Raw genomic sequence first — 17,366 nt, forward strand, 5'->3', positions numbered from 1 at the left:
CAAAGTTGTAAAGTATGTTTTATTTCTGAAGTTTGGCATCTCACTGTTTAGTGTACAGCATATTTGGTTTACTCCCAAACCTGAAATTCATTTGAAATGAACAGTTCTATTGATAATGACCATTTCCCTTCAAAATAGGAAATCACTGGCTCTGGCTCTTTACATACACCAACTGACCAATTAAATGCTACTACCAATCGTTTATGTTTAAGCTTATCATTTCGAATATTTTGTACTTCTTATTCCATTTTTCAAACTAATATTTACCATTTTGTAAATAACAGCATCATTGAATGTAAAACAAGTTGTACCAAAAACTATTTATTTTTCAGAGAAATGAAATAAACAATAGAAATAAGACCTAATGACGTAATGGCTTTGTTTACATTATGCACTTTCCTATGGGAGCGGTCAAGACGCCACATTGGAAAGCGCACATGTAAACAAAGCGTGACGTCATTAGGTCTCAGGCCTGTTACTTGTAAAAATGAGCACATGGACAGTTGTATGCTTGTTTTATTGATGTGTTTGTGGTCATGAGGATTCAACAGTCTATTTATTTGAACACTCTGTAAAACACTCCCCACAAAGCAGTGATGACCATTGACCTGCAAGAATTTGCCACAACAAGTCACGATAAATATCCCAACAATCCAGCACCCACAATTTGAAGGTATTATCATGGAGGTAGAACCAAGGGCATTTTTGAAACTTGGTTTTTATATTGCCAGCTTCGGCATCATGACTGGCACAGAATCATTTTTCAAACGGAGTGGATCAAATGCTATGCTTTTCCCAAAGCAGAATATGAACTCACTTTGTTATTAAGTGCAAAAGAATTTTGAAGCTGAGTACACGGTACCCTCTGGAGACAGTGTGCACAATAGGGAACAAAAGATTGTATACGTCTCCACAGAGCGATTTCTATAGGTGAATACGTCTCCACAAAGTTATCACGAAATAGATATATGGATTTTACTCAAAAACTAGGAATTTCCAAGGTGGGTTGATCTGAGTCACAAATTGAAGTATTTTTATGTAAGGGATATTAGGTCCAAATTTCAGCCCAGGCAATTAATTCTGGTTCAAATAGGAGCATTTTGAAAGTACACCTTCAAAACTCGAGAACTTTAGTACACGAAAACAAAGAAATGACTCCACAAGGATACAAATTCCAGTATCTGTGAAAAAAAAAAAGATGTGGCAGTGAACACAAACTTTCCCTTGACGTCAGTTGAGCCTCGCGGCCTCAATGCCAAAATGTCAACGAATTCATTGACATGTACCACACCCCCAATTCTTAATTAAATGGGATTATACTAAATGCCAAGATGGATTGAACTGGAATCACATTAAGCGTCGACTAGGGATTACGCTAAGACACATGAACTATCCAGACAAATGCTTTATACCATATCATGAATATATAAAAAATAATAATAATAAGTAGTAGTGCATAGAAGACGAAAACCCGGGAAGGAGGTTAGAATTAAGAATGAAACTTTTAAATGTGTTATGACAATCTTATTCCACACTGGTTCAGTATGGCAATTTGATACACACGCAGTAGCTGAAAATAGTTATACTAGTAAAATGTGGCCAAATTTCCTGGAAGGACCAATAAATTGAAATTGAAATTGAAAATTGAAAAATGATTAAATTTGACTCATGGACCCTTTTTTTTTTTAGAATACAAAATAAAGATGTACTGATGGAGGCATGATGACAAAAACCAAAGCTTATAATAACATGCCTGTAAACGTATACAGGCCGGGTGAGTTACAAAAAAAACGAAACCCAAATGTCGGGACTATTGTTTTAGTGAAGTTCTGCATGTAGCACTTTCAAAATCTATTCAAAAAGTTCAGTGTTCTTTCAGCAACACGAAAACAAATCACATAGGGATGTGCGTGAATTGTTTGAGGTAGAGATTGTGAGGTAGAGGGAAAATGCACAAACTGACACGGGCAAGCAAAATCTGCATAAAAAAAAGGATTGTGTTTATTCTCAGTTTATCCACAAAAAGTATACACAGCAAGTAGGAGATTTGTTTTGTTTTGTCTTCAAACAATGTTTTTCCATTTCATTGCTTTTATCTAAACAGATAGGCTAGTCAGACTATTCCTCAGTTAAGTAGCCCTTCTGGCGAGCCACAAAATTAGGCTAGTTAAGAGTCTATTTCAGTAGCCCAGCTTGCTAGTGAACAAAAAAGTTAAGGTTGAACCCTGCCATTTACGCTGGTAAACCCTTCTACTTTAGTAAACTCTTTCATTCAATTTATGACTTAACCATGTTCTCCACAATTTCAATTTGGTAGGCTCACGGTTTTCTGTGAAAGAATCTGAACATTTATGAGTTTGATATTTTGGACCATGGCATTATTTACAAACCCAGGATCAACAGACTACTTTCAGAACTGTCTCAAAACCTGAATGTTCCAATTCCTTTCTGAACAACAGAACATGGTGCATTTTGAATAGCAAGAAACAGATTCTTGAGAAATAAATAATTCTGGAAATGATACATATTTTAAGTTTTTCTTTCTTTAATTTACCTTTTTGTGATAACTTTCAAAACAATTGCTTTTAGTTGTACATTGCACCGCAATTCAGCCTGTTGGCTGTGATAACTTGATAATTAATAAAAAAATTAAGAAACGCATTAACCAATGTGACAGAGATCACTGACGTTTGTCTGACACACATGATCAAAAAAGTTGAAAGTACCGGCAAAATTGACACGTCACTTTGTCATTGTTTATGACAAGCCATTGGTCACATACAACGTAGTATACGCACACTCGATCCACGCAGTATAAGCAGCAGCTATTTAACAGAACTTGCAAAGTCTCTAGAACCAAACGCCACATCTGAGGGCGCTAGTCACCGCCGATTTCATTTGAGCTCTTTCATGAGTAACCAGCGACCAATGTCACGGCTCTGTTTGACCAACAATTTGAAGGTGAATTGGGAACCAAGGGCATTTTTGAAACTTGGTTTTTATATTGCCAGCTTCGGCATCGTGACTTGTCCAGAATCATTTACAATCACATGGAATGGATTAAATGCTATGCTTTTCCCAAAGCAGAATATAAACTCACTTTGTTATTCACTGCAAAAGATTTGTGAAGCTGAGTTCAGAGACAAGACGCCCCCCCCAAAAAAAAACAAATTTCACCAAAAAAAAAATCACACTAAATTGGTGAAGCCATTGGTCACATACAATGCAGCAGCTATTTCGCGGAGGTTTATACCCCCAGCCTATAGAATTCCTCACTTTTAATCACAATTCTGTGCTAACAGCTCTTGCTAAATAACTATTTGCTAAAACCCTGCAAACACAGAATCTTTAGTTACTGGATGTATGCGTATACCAAAATTCCTAGCTAACCACAAAATATGCGAACTGTGAACGTGCAGCATTTTCTGCTACAGTAAGCGGAGAGTTTCACTAATGATCACTGGAGCTATGGCATAGGGTCTAGTACTCAACAATCGTTCCATATAATGATACGAGGCAGGGTCTTATGACAATTTTAAATTAGTTGTAATAAAAAAAAAAAAAAAAGGAGAACAGTGATGAACCAATGAAAAAATATAACAGACAAGATTACCCAATACTTCAACAGTCTTTATTTAGTTTTAAACAGGCCCAATCGGATCTCGAAAGTGCGGGCCAACGAATGCGTGTTCACCTTATTTTGACCTTTGACCCCATAACTGTAGGTCAGACGAAGAGGTCACCATGGTCATTTTTTAATGTTTGACCAAGGCCAACATGTTGACAGCGCTACGTTTGACATTTTCAGCTGATTTGAAATTTGGCGTAATGATTACCCTGACCCCATGATGACCTTTGACCCAGTTTGGTCATGTGACATGTTGGGGCTGGTCAAAGTATGTGGGAGCAATAGACAATGTCAACGTTTGTGACTAACAAACTAACTAACGGAGTGACACGATGATTTGTTGAGGTGCTACTTGCAGCTAAAAAGGGACAAACAAGTACTATTTTGTCTGTGTATATTTCTCATAAAACAGGGGCAAGCCTGCTGTTGTGTTAAACCGGCTTTTTCTACAAAAGTAAACAAACAAACAAACAGACAGTGTGTTTTTGACCCTGTTATTGCTTTAGGTACACAGTCTTCTAAGAAAGTCTAGTATCAGTCGGTAAGTTCCCCAGGAACTAGGTATCTGAGTGACGTCATGGCATCAGCGCATGACTTGATCAGCAGGCAGAGCTGGGTGCTTCCTTCCACCGAGGCCGTGCCCTTCAACTGCTGGCAAGCCCAGTACATCTTGCTCATGACCGCCTCCATGGACTCAGGAACAATGTCTGGCGATCCGGGGGGTAAATCCAGCACCTGCTTCGGGGCGTGGTTATGGGACGGGTGCAGGGGGCACGTGTGCCCCGCGGCGTACGGCTGGTTCTCGTATTGGTGCCGAGTGCGGGAGGATGCCTCCTTGCCCCTCCCGTGGGACCCCGGGGGTTTCTGGGAGTGTAATGTGTGCCTGGGGCGTTTACCCGTTGGGGTTGCATGAGGGGTGTCACCGTTGCTCGATGCCTTGGAGGACGGGCCGTTGTGAGCGGCTGCCGAGACGCTCAGTTCATGCTCCTCAACCTGAGATCTTGCAGCTTTGGCGCTGACGGCTGCGGGGTAACAATATGAGACTGATGCGGTTACACGTTGGGTTACACGTAGAAGGAAATGAAAGTTATGGATGTATGAAGTGAAAGTGTGAGATTGTTTGCACATGCATAGCAGGCATCCTTAAGGTGTGTACTTTTGTTCAAAAAGGATACACATGAAAAGACCTAATACACATTTCAAAGATAACAGCTGAACGCAATCAATCTATAGTAAAAGTAAAAGTGAAACAGGTTTAGAAACCTTTGGTAGTGCAAAATCTGGTACCATACTCCAGATAATTCTCCAGATTTCCCCTTTATGTCTTGGCTTTAGGCAAAAAAATAATTCTGCTTCTGCTTACATGGCATTGGAAAATAGGGTAGGTAGGTAGGGATTTTTTTGGGGGGGGGCCCAATCTTTTTGTGTGTGTAAGAAATATGGAGGCGTCTGCATGTAGGCAACGGTAAAAGGGAGAAATGGATGGTTATGGGGTTTCCCCTCATTTTGCCGATATAAAAATTAGGGTAGGGGCTGTCAGAATAGGATAGGTAGGGAAACCGGAAGCTGCAGGTTTTTTTTTTTTTGCCTTAGGAAAGCCGGTTCCATATGCCAGACAATTCTAAGGATTTTCCCCTTTTATGTCTCAGCCTTATAAAAATTACCTGCAATTTCCATTCATGACAGAAACTGAAATACAGACACGTCATTCTCAGCACATTTTGTTTCTGTTTTTATGATTCGACTAGCAATCTCAATGTGGACTGATTCAGTGCTCACAGGCAGATTTCTTTCACAACTCTTGCGACGGACCTATTCTCCAATGAACCCTTTTGTGTATGTAAATGTGAACTTCTATTTTGTTTACAAAGTGCCTATGAAAGACCCTTATGCATGTGACATTTTCAACCTTGATGCAATTATTTGTCACACGCTGAACTTTCCGTTGTCCATAATGCCGTGAATAACAACTGCTTCGATTTCAACTCGATTTGATTCACTTCAATTCGATCAACAGTTATTTCCATAATGCCAAAACTTTTATAAAACAGTATAACAAACTGAAGAAACAAATAATACTTTTACTATAGGTTTTCCCAGACAATTTTGGAAAATGTGTACATGAATTTGTAAAAGAAGCATTAGTTTTCGTGTGACATAGAATGAACGTTCCAAATCCCTGTTTCTATTTAACAAACGATAGTTCTATTTCCATGAAGGTGCATTCAGTCGTAAATTCAGTTGAAATCATTTGAAAGTACTTTGACAAAAACATGAGCAAAAATGTATTAATTCGGATGTAACACTGACACCGTGTCAATGTTACATCCAAATATTCTTTTTTTGCCATTTTTTACACGTATGTAAAATATTACTTAAACTGACATTGCATATTTACAACTGGACACCTAAGCACCAAGAAAAGCTTTTGTTTTGGCATAGTCAGGGTTCAAATGTAGCAGAAACAATACCTCAAGTGTGGATGTAACGGTGTAAAAATCACTCAATGGAAGGGTGACATTTGGGTTTTACACCGTGTCAATGTTACATCCACACAACCAAGCTATCATTTCTGCTCCATTTGATACCTGACTACCATAACAAAAGCTTTTCTTATTGTGTTGCATGTATAGTAAGAAGTACGCAAAGTGAATTTGGTTGATGTTTCGCAGAAATTTTTTAAAAAGGTACAAATGTCACATTTGGACGTAACACTGACACTGTGTCAATGTTACATCCAAAATGACACTTTTTTTGCTCACATTTTGGCAAAATACATTGAAATCATTTCAAACTTTCTGCAGTTAGTGAAACACCCAACAACAAATATTATGTAGAGCAACTGCTAGCAATGCATTCATGCTTTTCTTAATATGGTCATATGTCAGACACTGTTCCCCAACCCGGTGGAATGACCATGACCCATAAATGAAACGTTATGCACATTCATGTGTTTGAATGATGCAAAATGAAATCGAATGCTAGTCATTGCGAAAATGAAACCAGGATATATGTCGTTCTCAAAATCAGCACCAAATTGAATTTATGTTTTACAAATTCGAATGCACATTTTCCAAAAGCCTATATTAGTAAGTTAGGTTTTAAGGAAGAAAGAACAATAAATCGATAGGCAATTATGGAGGTTTCTTCTGAAGCCGGGGGGGGGGGAGTCCTTATATGGAGATGACAAAACAAATGACATACATGTACCTTATCGAATACAGAGACAGACTAACAATCTGACAAACACAAATACAAGGACTAAAAACAAACATAGAGGGATAGATTAATAAAATATTCTCAAACTTTTTTCTTTTCTTTATTCCATGGATAAAGACAAACTTTTGCAACGCCGAATTGTTGATGAAAAAAGCTTTGAAAAAAAAAATACATGTAATCGAAAAAAAAAACTCTGACATTTGGAGGGCCAATAAGCCCTCAAGTCTCATTAATAAAGATAGCGTACTTGTCAAGTTGATTGGTTTAATACTTAAATTCAGGCACTTGCCCGCCCCCCCCCCCCCATAAAAAGCAAAAAAAAAAAAAAAGGATTTTTCTTCTGAACGGTACATGGTATAAACAAGAAAAAACATAAATGAACAAAGATAAACCCTGATGACAAGGTGTTCATTTAAACTCGACGAAGTATCCTATTATAAGCGATTAAAGATGAAAAAAATGACCAACTTCTTTCATCTGTAACTCTTGCATAAAATGATCAATCATGTTCATACTTCGTAATCAGATAGATAATTGATAAACAATTGTTGTCATGTTATTGCAGTCGCTAGGCCTTTACTTACAGGGCTAACGAAAGGTCAATGTTAGGTGAATTCAAAATATAGGCATAATAAGCCTCAAATCAAACAAAGCAAATTATCTTCCAAACGGTTTATGGGATGAAGAAAAAAAACCTTGTATGAACTTGAACCCTGGTCCGAAGATGTGAAAAATGTTATGTTGATGTCATCAGGTATCAAATTACAAGCAATTTAATGGCAAAAACTGTAAAATGATTTATTTTTTCCAATGAACGGAGCACCATCCTCATTTATGTGTGATCAGTTAGACATTGCCTACACTTTTTAGATTCCCGAACTCACAGCCTTTTGACCTTTACTTCCGGTGTTACCGGAAGTGCAATGTGAATAGAATGTAACTTGGAAACGGAAGCATTTTACTACAATCAAACAAATAATGGAATTGTTTGGCAAGGGATGGGCAACCCCCCCCCCCCAAAAAAAAAAACCCGCATGATGATGTCATCACCTGAAAGGGTGCCCCCTAGGGCCACATCAAAGACAGTTGAACATTTTTTTAATTTAAAAACCATTCGTCAAAATTTTCATTGCATTGCCCAAAGATATTCTTTGGACAACTGCAAACGACTTTGCACAGTTTCAGCATCGTGACGTCATCAACCCGGAAGTTATAATAGGGAGAATTTAAAACAGATCAACTGTCTTCTTTTTTTAAAAGTAAATTCATCTTTTATTCCGTATCCAGTGTCAACGTTTGTGGCACAAATAATGATACCAGGTACACAGCTGACCTTGGGCTTCCTGATATTAAAGGGAACATACAACATTTGCAAGCATCACAAAACAAAATTATCAAATCATCACGAAACACCTAACTGGATTTTGAAGGAATGACAGTCTAAAGCATACTGTAAAATCGTGGCTCCTGGTGTGCTGACGTTTTCAAGAAAAATTGTATTTTTCCAACGCTGGTCGGCCGACCAGTTTTGGAGAAAACTGGCTGTTTTTCAAAAACTGCTCTGAATTTTCATAATTATTTATTCCGAATTTTCTTTGCAATTAATTACACACATGTGAAGGGGTACAAGTCTGCTAGACTGTTTCTCTGACCTTACAATTCCCCAAAGTCTATAAATTGCTCCGTTTCATCTTAAGTGGGGTCAGGGAACAAGACTGCAAGAACATGATTGGTTTTCTTGGTTTTTCCAGCATCTACGAACCCAAAACATGAAAAAATTCATTTTAACAATATTTGCTATAACATGCTAATCCTCCAAATCCATTCATTTCTGAAAATTGCAGCAAAAGCAAATGTTGTACATTCCCTTTAAACTTTTTCCAGGCCCTTTTACTGTACACAGGACGTATATTTTGAGGCCGACAGTGACTCTGTGGTTTGTTAATACATTATTATTCACATTTTTTGGGAGGGGGATGGGGGAAAGAAAGAACAAATTGACCCGGTTTTTCCAGTGTTCCTTGCTTTTCATACATGGAATCACCTGGGTTCCACAAGGGTCCCATGTTAAGTTTACCCCTGTCCCTTGTTATTTGATCCCATGTGAACAGGTGGACAATGTTACCTGGGTCATCCTTTGCCAGGTCAGTTTCTAGCTCGTTGCAGCAGACGCAGTAATCCTGCTGCTGCCGATCACGGAGTAGAATTGTCTGCCAAAAAAAAAAAAAATTTCAAAGTAAAGCAACAATTCATGAATATCAGCTACTATTCAGTGTTGTAGTACTCCTACTCAGTACTCGTACTCGAGTATTACTCGAGTACTTTTTTGGAGTACTCGTACTCGTACTTGTACTCGAATGTCAAAGTACTTATACTCGAAATGATGGTACTTGTACTCTAGCAGCAAAGTACTCGTACCCCGAACTCGTACTCGATCATTAAAGTACGCGTACTCGAATAGCAGTACTCGGGGGAAAAAATGTTATAGCTTCACTTACCATGGCCGTATTTTATTGATTATTTCAGTTGGAAATTGTTGATTGGCTTGTTGAGAAATCGAGATTTCTTGATTTTCCTCTGTGCAAGTCAGGACAAACACATTTAACAGCTAGCTGTGAGTGGGTCTGTATATCGGTCTGACTGGGCCTGGGCCAATTACGCACAATAACCATTTGCCGTATGGCTGTATTCGTAAATGCGAGTACTCGTACTCGGAAGTACTCGTACTCATACTCGGAAGTACTCGTACTCATACTCGGAAGTAGTCATACTCATACTCGGAAGTAGTCATACTCATACTCGGAAGTACAAGTACTCCTACTCGGAGATCCGTTCTTGTACTCGAAGGTACAAGTACTCGTACTCGTACTTGGCAACCTAAGTACTCGGCAGTACTCGGTACTCGGGAAAAAAGTACTCGACTACAACACTGCTATTACTGTTGCACACAGCTACGCATCCATGCTGTGAAACAGTGCTTAAAAGTGGCATTGCCCATGCTCCTCAGATATTCAATTTGTTGTTTCTACTAATACAATGTAACTTTCCAACTTTTGTGTTTTATTCCAGCCAAAAAAGGCCTCCATTTTTCCCCCTTTTTTGACATCTGTAAACCTTTGAAAAAAAAAGGTGTTTGTTTTGAACACAAAACAGATCCGCTTTGCGAGCAGACTGGCTCCCTGTCCGTACATTATTGATGCTGATTATGGGACGGGGACCAGCCAACCCTGCGAGAATGGGAATTATTGTCTTGCAGCCAATAAGTTAAAAAACTTTGAAATGGGCCGATTGTTTTTTGGTCGATGTCTCATTCAAAAGTTTAGTGAATTTGCTGCTATGTATAGTTAACGCACATTTTTTTTTCTGCAAAAATGTTAAGCACAGCCATGAAATAGGCCTGATTCATTCAACTGTGACAAACTTCAAGAAAAATCAACGTTTTGTTAAGGGAATTAGTGTGTCCTTGGCCGGTTTTAGAAACTATGTTTAAGACCGGTTGGAGTCTGGATGCTGATACTTAACCATGCTGAAGGCAAAAGAATCAAAACTTTTTGGTCCGAAAGTCAAAACAAGTCAAAAGGTATAAATTTCCAACGATTTTGTTTAACAATTTTACTTCATGCTTTTCTAAACACCTCTCTAGGTATGTATGGTACAGCCCTCTCGCGAGTAGTCGTAACCAACTCCTTATACGGAGATCGGCTCGTGTTTCGCGCAGAACGCTGCTGTGCCGGTGTAGTGAGAATTTAGGACTTTGAAATACTTACTCACTGGTAGTACTGCGCATGCGTACATGTACGTAAGGACTGTGACAGTTCAAACAATGAAACGGTACTGGCACCAGATTTCATAGGAGTCCCAATTTTGTGTTACATAAAAGTGTTTAAGCCCAGCCAGTCGGTCTTTAGTACCAACCGTTTAAAACCGACCGAATGCGTAAACTGTCTTACTTGTAGGTATCGATGAATGATGGTTTATGATCCTCAATTGCAAATTGGCTATTTGTGGTCAGGCTGTAGTCTGTGCAGAGCTTGTTTTTAACAAAAATGTTGTCCTTATTTTGTACCATCCGGTCAAACGCGTAATTTGCAACCGTGTCCAAATTTGTGTAAATTTGTAACTGCCAAAGTTTTTAATGCCGAATTTGTACATGTAAACTGCCTGATGTTTTTCTCAGTGGTAATACCTTGCCCTTTGTTTCTACTCCAATTTCCATGTTATGAAACTGTAATTAATCGTTGATCGGAGTTGGAGACCAAATGTCACACCATTTCCTGTGACATTTTAACTCGGGGAAGACATTTCCACACAATCCCATGAATAATAAATATCTCCCTCAGGAATTTTTTTTAAATTACTCACATCTGGGTTTTTTTTTTTTTTTTTTTAAATGACTATCCATCCTGCCATGACGTGTTGTGGGAAAAACTGTAAATTTCAAATTGTATTAATATTTATATTTGTAATTTAGTATATCAGTTGTTGCTTGTGCATTTTGTTAAAAATAAAAAGGAACAATGAAAAAAAGAAGTTTTTAAATGTCAGACTGCATGGATAAACAATATATTGACGTCTATATGATGCTTGGGGAGCTCACAACAGACTTATTTACTTTGGTCTGTTGATTGCCGGTGAGTTCTGGAAACACGTTTTGTAAGACTTGGTACTGCTGTGGAAGATATTAGAGGGCGGTGCAAACAAATGGGAAAGCCACTTCTGGCAAATATTATGCAGTAGATCAAGGTTTAAAGGCAATGGACACAATTTGCCAAAACTGCCAACTTTAACCAGTCACCATTCCAAATCCTCCAACATCCTTTTAGCAAATTGGAGGAATTTGCAGGATTGAGGTTACATGGCAAAAACGTGTTGCTGATTTCGAAGGACGCACTGTGCAAAGGTCTTGGGCCGGACCTTGTGTTGTTTATGCTCAGCCGTGCATAAATCTAGTCCTTAATTATACTTGAAATCCTCCGCACTGCTCCAGGATGTCACTGCCTCTGCCTCCACACAGCCGGAGGATTTTGCAGGATTGAGGCAGTGGTCACCCCTCTTAGAGCCATGTTCAAGAAACAACAGAGGATTTTGCAGAATTGAGGCTATATGCTATGTTTACATGGTGGCAGTTGGAGGATTTTGCAGGATTGAGGTTGCATCCTGGCAAAATTACCTAGGGAGTTAGGGTTAACAATGCAATCAATTTGAAGCAGGTTAATTTAAAAAATATCCTGTCCAAATTTAAGCTCAGTACAGATCATCAACTGTCAAAATGCATCTTCATTTTTCTCGACGCAAATCAAAGGTTTGCGTTGAAAGCGCGATGGTTTGGTTCTAACCCATCACGAGGAAGTGATGGTAATTCATCTTTCCTTTGAAAATGACAGCATACTAGGAACAAGGCTTTCACAATGAAGTAAGATATCTCATGATATTTTGACAGTAATTCATTTTGGAATGTTTGGAAATGGTGTCCTAAATACCTCTAGACCAAGACCAAAAGAATGTAAATATACAGGGTGACCCCCCCCCCCCCCAAACAAAAGCAATCCTAAAACATTTGCCTTTAAAAAAAAATGGATCGGTAGATTTTTAAGTTTTTGGTATCAGATTAAAGCTGAGAGCATTTGCTTTCAAATACTGAAAAATAATCATGAATATAGTACTTTGGGTTGCTAACTTGCAAAGAAAATGCCAGTTATGTAAAAGTAGTTGTTTTTCATCCTGTACACAAACAATTACATGTACCGGGGTACCACAGTGTAAAGGGATTTTCACTGTACCTATCTCATCCTTTGTAGTCCCATTTTAAACCTTTTCAACATCACGTCAAAATATTAAAGAAATTGCACAGATGAAGGATTATTGCACAGTAGGCTTACAGTAAAATGTTTCACTGTTTGAAGTACTTGTGTACAGGATGAAAAATTATTACTTTTACATAACTGGCATATTCTCAGCAACCAAAGGTGCTATTTCCATTTGTTTTTTAGTTTTTGAAAGAAAAACTCTCAGCGTTAATCTGATACCCAAAACATAGAAATCAACCCATTCTTTTTGGGTTTTTTAAAGGCCAATGTGTAAAGGTTGCATTTTTTTTTTTTTTTCCCCACCCTGTATGTAGTTGTCAGCATGCTTCTTACCCCACACACTGCGCAGCAAGACCCCAGCATCCGGTACCCTTTGAGGAGATAGTCGCCCATCAGCTTGGAGATCTTATCGGAGCGCTCCCGCCGAGCTTGAAGAACCTTCATCTCCGCCTCACTGGGAGGTTTCCAGTCAAAGTCGTCCCCTTCCATTGCCTTGTTAGAATGTACCGCTCAAGAATGTAAACCAACAAACCAGACCTAGACCTACCAAGAGAAAGTAATTGAATAATCATGAAATACCTGGGACAGTTTGCCAGTTCTGTTTGGATGAGATGGGCAGTTTAAGCTGCCGTTTAAAGTTCCTTTAAGCTGGCAGATCATGCATCTCCCTCTTTGATGCGTATAAAAGTAGGCCTACATTATGCGATATTAAATTATCACTATCGTTGAAGGAGCACATGTGATCCAGTGGATAGCGCGCGCCTGACTCGTAAATTTTACATTTTCGCATTTTCAAAAAATATTCTTCTTTTATATCGTCCGTATTGTCCAGTTACTCCGGTAACTTTTCCATACTAGGCCTCCATTTTTTTTCAATTAATTTTCAAGCGCCAAACAGTTGCATCCTGTATGGTGATTCCCTCCACTTTCCCTTCTCTACTCTTACCCTCTCCTTTCCTTTATTCCTATTTATTAATCTGTCACTTACTTCACTGAGATTCGAAACTCGGACTCTTCTTTGAAACACAACACTTTTACCACCAGGCCACGCACGGTCACTTGTTGTAATAATCAATCTTTGGACGTATTTAGAGTATCCATTGAAATAAGACTATCAAACGAAACTAAATAATCACAAGAAATTAAATATTCATAATTGTGTATTGCACTGTCATTGGCCGGCTCATGTATTGTCGATGTCATGTGTAATGTACGGCTGTTTGCAGTGTTTTTATTTGCAGCACACACATGTATCGGTAATGAATCATGATTATTCAGCTAGCTCGATGTTTTGTTTATTCGTAAGAAAATAACAATGTGGTCACACCATTGCTTTCACTCAGTCATGCACATTAAAGAGGTTGTGGAATGCTCGAAGACATTTCCGTCATTCTTCGGGTATATGTAGCCTAAGGTGTGATGAAATAAAAAGACTATTGTTTCTGTCATAAGATGAGTACAAAAGGTACTTTTGAGAGCTGTTTTTCAAGTCCTGTCATGCCTGTTTCAACCCAAACGTGAAATTTGTGTAAAAGTCGTTGTTGTGGGCAGCAAACAAAACACAGTAAATCGTGACGTAATAAACAGGACTCCCGATGCAGAGTAGCATAAACGAGTCCTGTTTATTACATCACGATTGACTGTGTTTTGTTTGCTGCCCGCAACGACGACTTTTACACAAATTGCACGTTCGGGTCGAAACAGGACCTGAAAAATAGCTCTCAAAAGTACCTTTTGTACTCATTTCATGACAGAAACAATAGTCATTTTTATTTCATCACACCTTAGGCTACATATACCCAAAAAATGACGGAAATGTTTTCGAGCATTCCCTAACCTCTTTAAAGCATTTCAAAGAACGGCTTTCGTTGAGCTGCCACAGTGGCCTAGTGGATTGTGGAGTGAACTATGGATTGCAAGATCTGTGGTTCGAGCTCATGCCCGTTTTCATCAAATATTTTTGTTGGTTGGGATAAGTTTAATTGAAGGGAAAACACTACAAGAACCTAAGTGTCTTCCATCCACACTGAGTGATAAATATTCACGTTAGGATGCGTGATGTGATTGGTTAAAATACGATCTATGCTGCAAAAACAAAATATATGTCGGCCGTCTTTTCAGACACTTCACTCAATATGGCCAGCTGCCTCCAACTTAGCTATGCACGGTGTGTGCATCCAAAATGACGTGCTCTAAAAGCATATTTTTCCTAAAAATTATTCACATTGCCAGAGCTTCCTGGATTTGTCTTGGGTGAAATCACAAGGTTAGGTGAAAATGTATGCATTTGGCGGGGAGATAAAGTGGAGGCCTAGTGCTAGTATGGAAAACTTTCCGGGACACATAGTCGGAAATTGCAAATGGTCTGATTCCCATCTCGCGAATACGAAGTCACAATGACAATGTTGGCACGTGATATCGTTTAGCTCTAAAAAACATCTTTTTCCCGAGATGATTTATTTTTTTGTGGAGCAGGCCTGGATTTGTCTTCAAAGTTCAATGAATCACAAGACAAGGTGCGGTGAAAATTGATGTGTTTGATGGCAGACAAGTGACGTCGGTATACGAATATATCCATCCCCTTATCCCCAGATATATTACTATCAAGCACATACATGTAGCTTAAAAATAGCAAAGCAACCACTCTTTTCCTCAACAAAACTTACGTTGTTGGCTTACGATCAGCCACCATACCGATTAACAAAGCAAAATCTCTTTATTTGTGGCAGCAAGCTGGATTTCCAAAGCATGCAGTTTTGGCGTTGTAGAAAAAAATCCTGCCTAATTCTATGCAGGGGACGCTTCATGAAAAATCTGTGCTGTCCGGGCCATGTAACTCAATATAATATTTTTTTTTAATGAGTTAGACTACTTGGTTTTAGGAAAATATATTTCCTTGAGCTTTCAAACATTTTCTATCTTTTTCCTTTTTTTTTTTTCAATGCCAATACACTTTTCATTTCAAGATTAATTTTAATATAATTGTTGAATCCTCAATAGATAGGCCTAATTGTTAATTTAGGGAAAATGTCCATACTGGGCCACAACTTTACCTGCCGCTAAACACATCAATTTTCACCTTACCTTGTGATTTCACCCAAGAGGAATCCAGGAAGCTGTGTTAATGCGAAAAAAAATTAGGCAAAATGTGTTTTTAGAGCCCATTTTGGATGCACACGTCGTGCAGAACTAAGTTGAAGCAGCCGGTCAAAACTGATTAAGTGGCTGACAGACAGCGGTACGTCATACGCATGACGTCGACAACCATGACGTAGTTTTTCTCGCATGTCAACTGTATTTTTTACTTTTCTCTATCAGGTTTTTATTGCTCATTATTTATTTTTTATTTCATTTTAAATTATTTCATTTTTAATTATTTTGTTTACTGTATCAATCTTGCATTCTGTGTTTTGATGTTGTTGTGTGGTTGTTGTTGTCTTGTCTTGTCTTGTTTGTTTGTTTTTTGTTTTGTTTCGTCTTGTCTTGTCTCTTGTCTTGTCTCTTGTCTTGACTTGTTTTGTGACATTTTGTTTAGTCTTATCCTGTCTTGTTTTGTTTCTTTGTTTGTTGGGGTGTTTGTTTGTTTGTTAGTTTTGTTTTGGCTTGTTTGTCTGTTTTTCCCCAGTCTTGTATAATCTGCAGTTGTTAGGTTTATTCTTGCCTTTGAGAAAACTGTTGTAACTGTAATCTTTTAAATCTATTTATCTTTTTAAGTATTATTTTTAAGGTGGTCTTATTTTTCATTGAATTTTATACCTAATTTTTAATATATTTTGTATGTTACATGTACCATTCAAGTTAGGATTGACAGGCTTTCGAGTCACAGTGTTTTATTATACTTTTGTCAATCCTGGCCAGCTTGGATTGGATTGTTTTTGTTTAGTTTTGTTTACTTTTGTGAATTGCTTGTTGTACCTTGTAATTTGGCCGAATAAATAATAATAATAATAATAATAATGAGCCGGCTAACGATAGTGCAATACGTCATTATGAATATTTGTTTTCTCATGAATATTTAGTTTATTTCAATGGCTACTTCAAATACGTCCAAAGATTCATCATTGCAACAGCAATCGTGCGTGGCCTAGCGGTTAAGAGAATCGTGTGTCAAGCAAGAGTCTGTGGTTCGAATCTCGATGAAGTAAGTGACTGATTGATAAATAGAAGTAAAGGAAAGGAGAGGGTGAGAGTAGAGGAGGGAAAGTGGAGGAATAACCATAAAAGATGTAGCTTTTGGCGCTTGAAAATTAATTGAAAAAAGTGGCGATCGAGTATGGAATTTTTTCAAAATAAGCACTAACACGATTGCGTAGAAATAGGACTCGGGAGCGCGTAGCTTTAACTTAAAGGAGGTCTGACGATACACTTACATGTACAATATTACATACACGTACATGACGTACGTAATTATAAATGCATGGATAGTAAAACCAAAACACAACGTGACATTATACAACCATGGAGATAGGACTCGAACCTTGCACTGTCCTACTTCAATAATCATCTGTTTGTTATTTTTTACTAAGAGAATGAACGATAAACCTCACTGCATTTAAGATAAAATGGATTGAAAATGTGTCGGACTTACCGAAAATCGTCTGTTGTCAAACATGCATGCAAAGCACGGAAAAAGCACCCAGACGTCAGATGTGATTACATAGCGGTTAATAATTCACTGGATGTTGGTCCTGACTGTTAAACCTTGCTTGTGT

The 17,366-nt window shown here is 38.2% G+C and overlaps 1 protein-coding gene across 1 annotated transcript; it reads right to left on the reverse strand.

Annotated features, from left to right (window-relative positions):
- Nucleotides 1-1,977: 1,977 nt before the first annotated feature.
- LOC119741090 (protein ZNRD2-like) lies at nt 1,978-17,339 on the reverse strand. Its single transcript, XM_038216759.1, has 4 exons — nt 17,243-17,339; nt 12,988-13,197; nt 8,973-9,057; nt 1,978-4,650 (listed from the first exon to the last, which is right to left on the reverse strand). The coding sequence occupies exons 2-4, from the start codon at nt 13,141-13,143 to the stop codon at nt 4,163-4,165; spliced, it is 729 nt and encodes a 242-aa protein (XP_038072687.1). The 5' UTR covers nt 13,144-13,197; nt 17,243-17,339; the 3' UTR covers nt 1,978-4,162.
- Nucleotides 17,340-17,366: the final 27 nt, after the last annotated feature.

Source organism: Patiria miniata, unplaced genomic scaffold, assembly GCF_015706575.1.
Source record: "Patiria miniata isolate m_02_andy unplaced genomic scaffold, ASM1570657v1 HiC_scaffold_5, whole genome shotgun sequence".
Lineage (NCBI taxonomy): Eukaryota > Metazoa > Echinodermata > Asteroidea > Valvatida > Asterinidae > Patiria > Patiria miniata.

Coding starts and splice junctions, on each gene's coding strand:
- LOC119741090 (XM_038216759.1), bottom strand. CDS start 13,143: ATGGAAGGGGACGACTTTGACTGGAAACCTCCCAGTGAGGCGGAGATG. Junction 9,058..12,987: donor CTTGCTGCGCAGTGTGTGGG/GTAAGAAGCATG, acceptor TTTTTTTGGCAG/ACAATTCTACTCCGTGATCG. Junction 4,651..8,972: donor CCTGGCAAAGGATGACCCAG/GTAACATTGTCC, acceptor GTTACCCCGCAG/CCGTCAGCGCCAAAGCTGCA.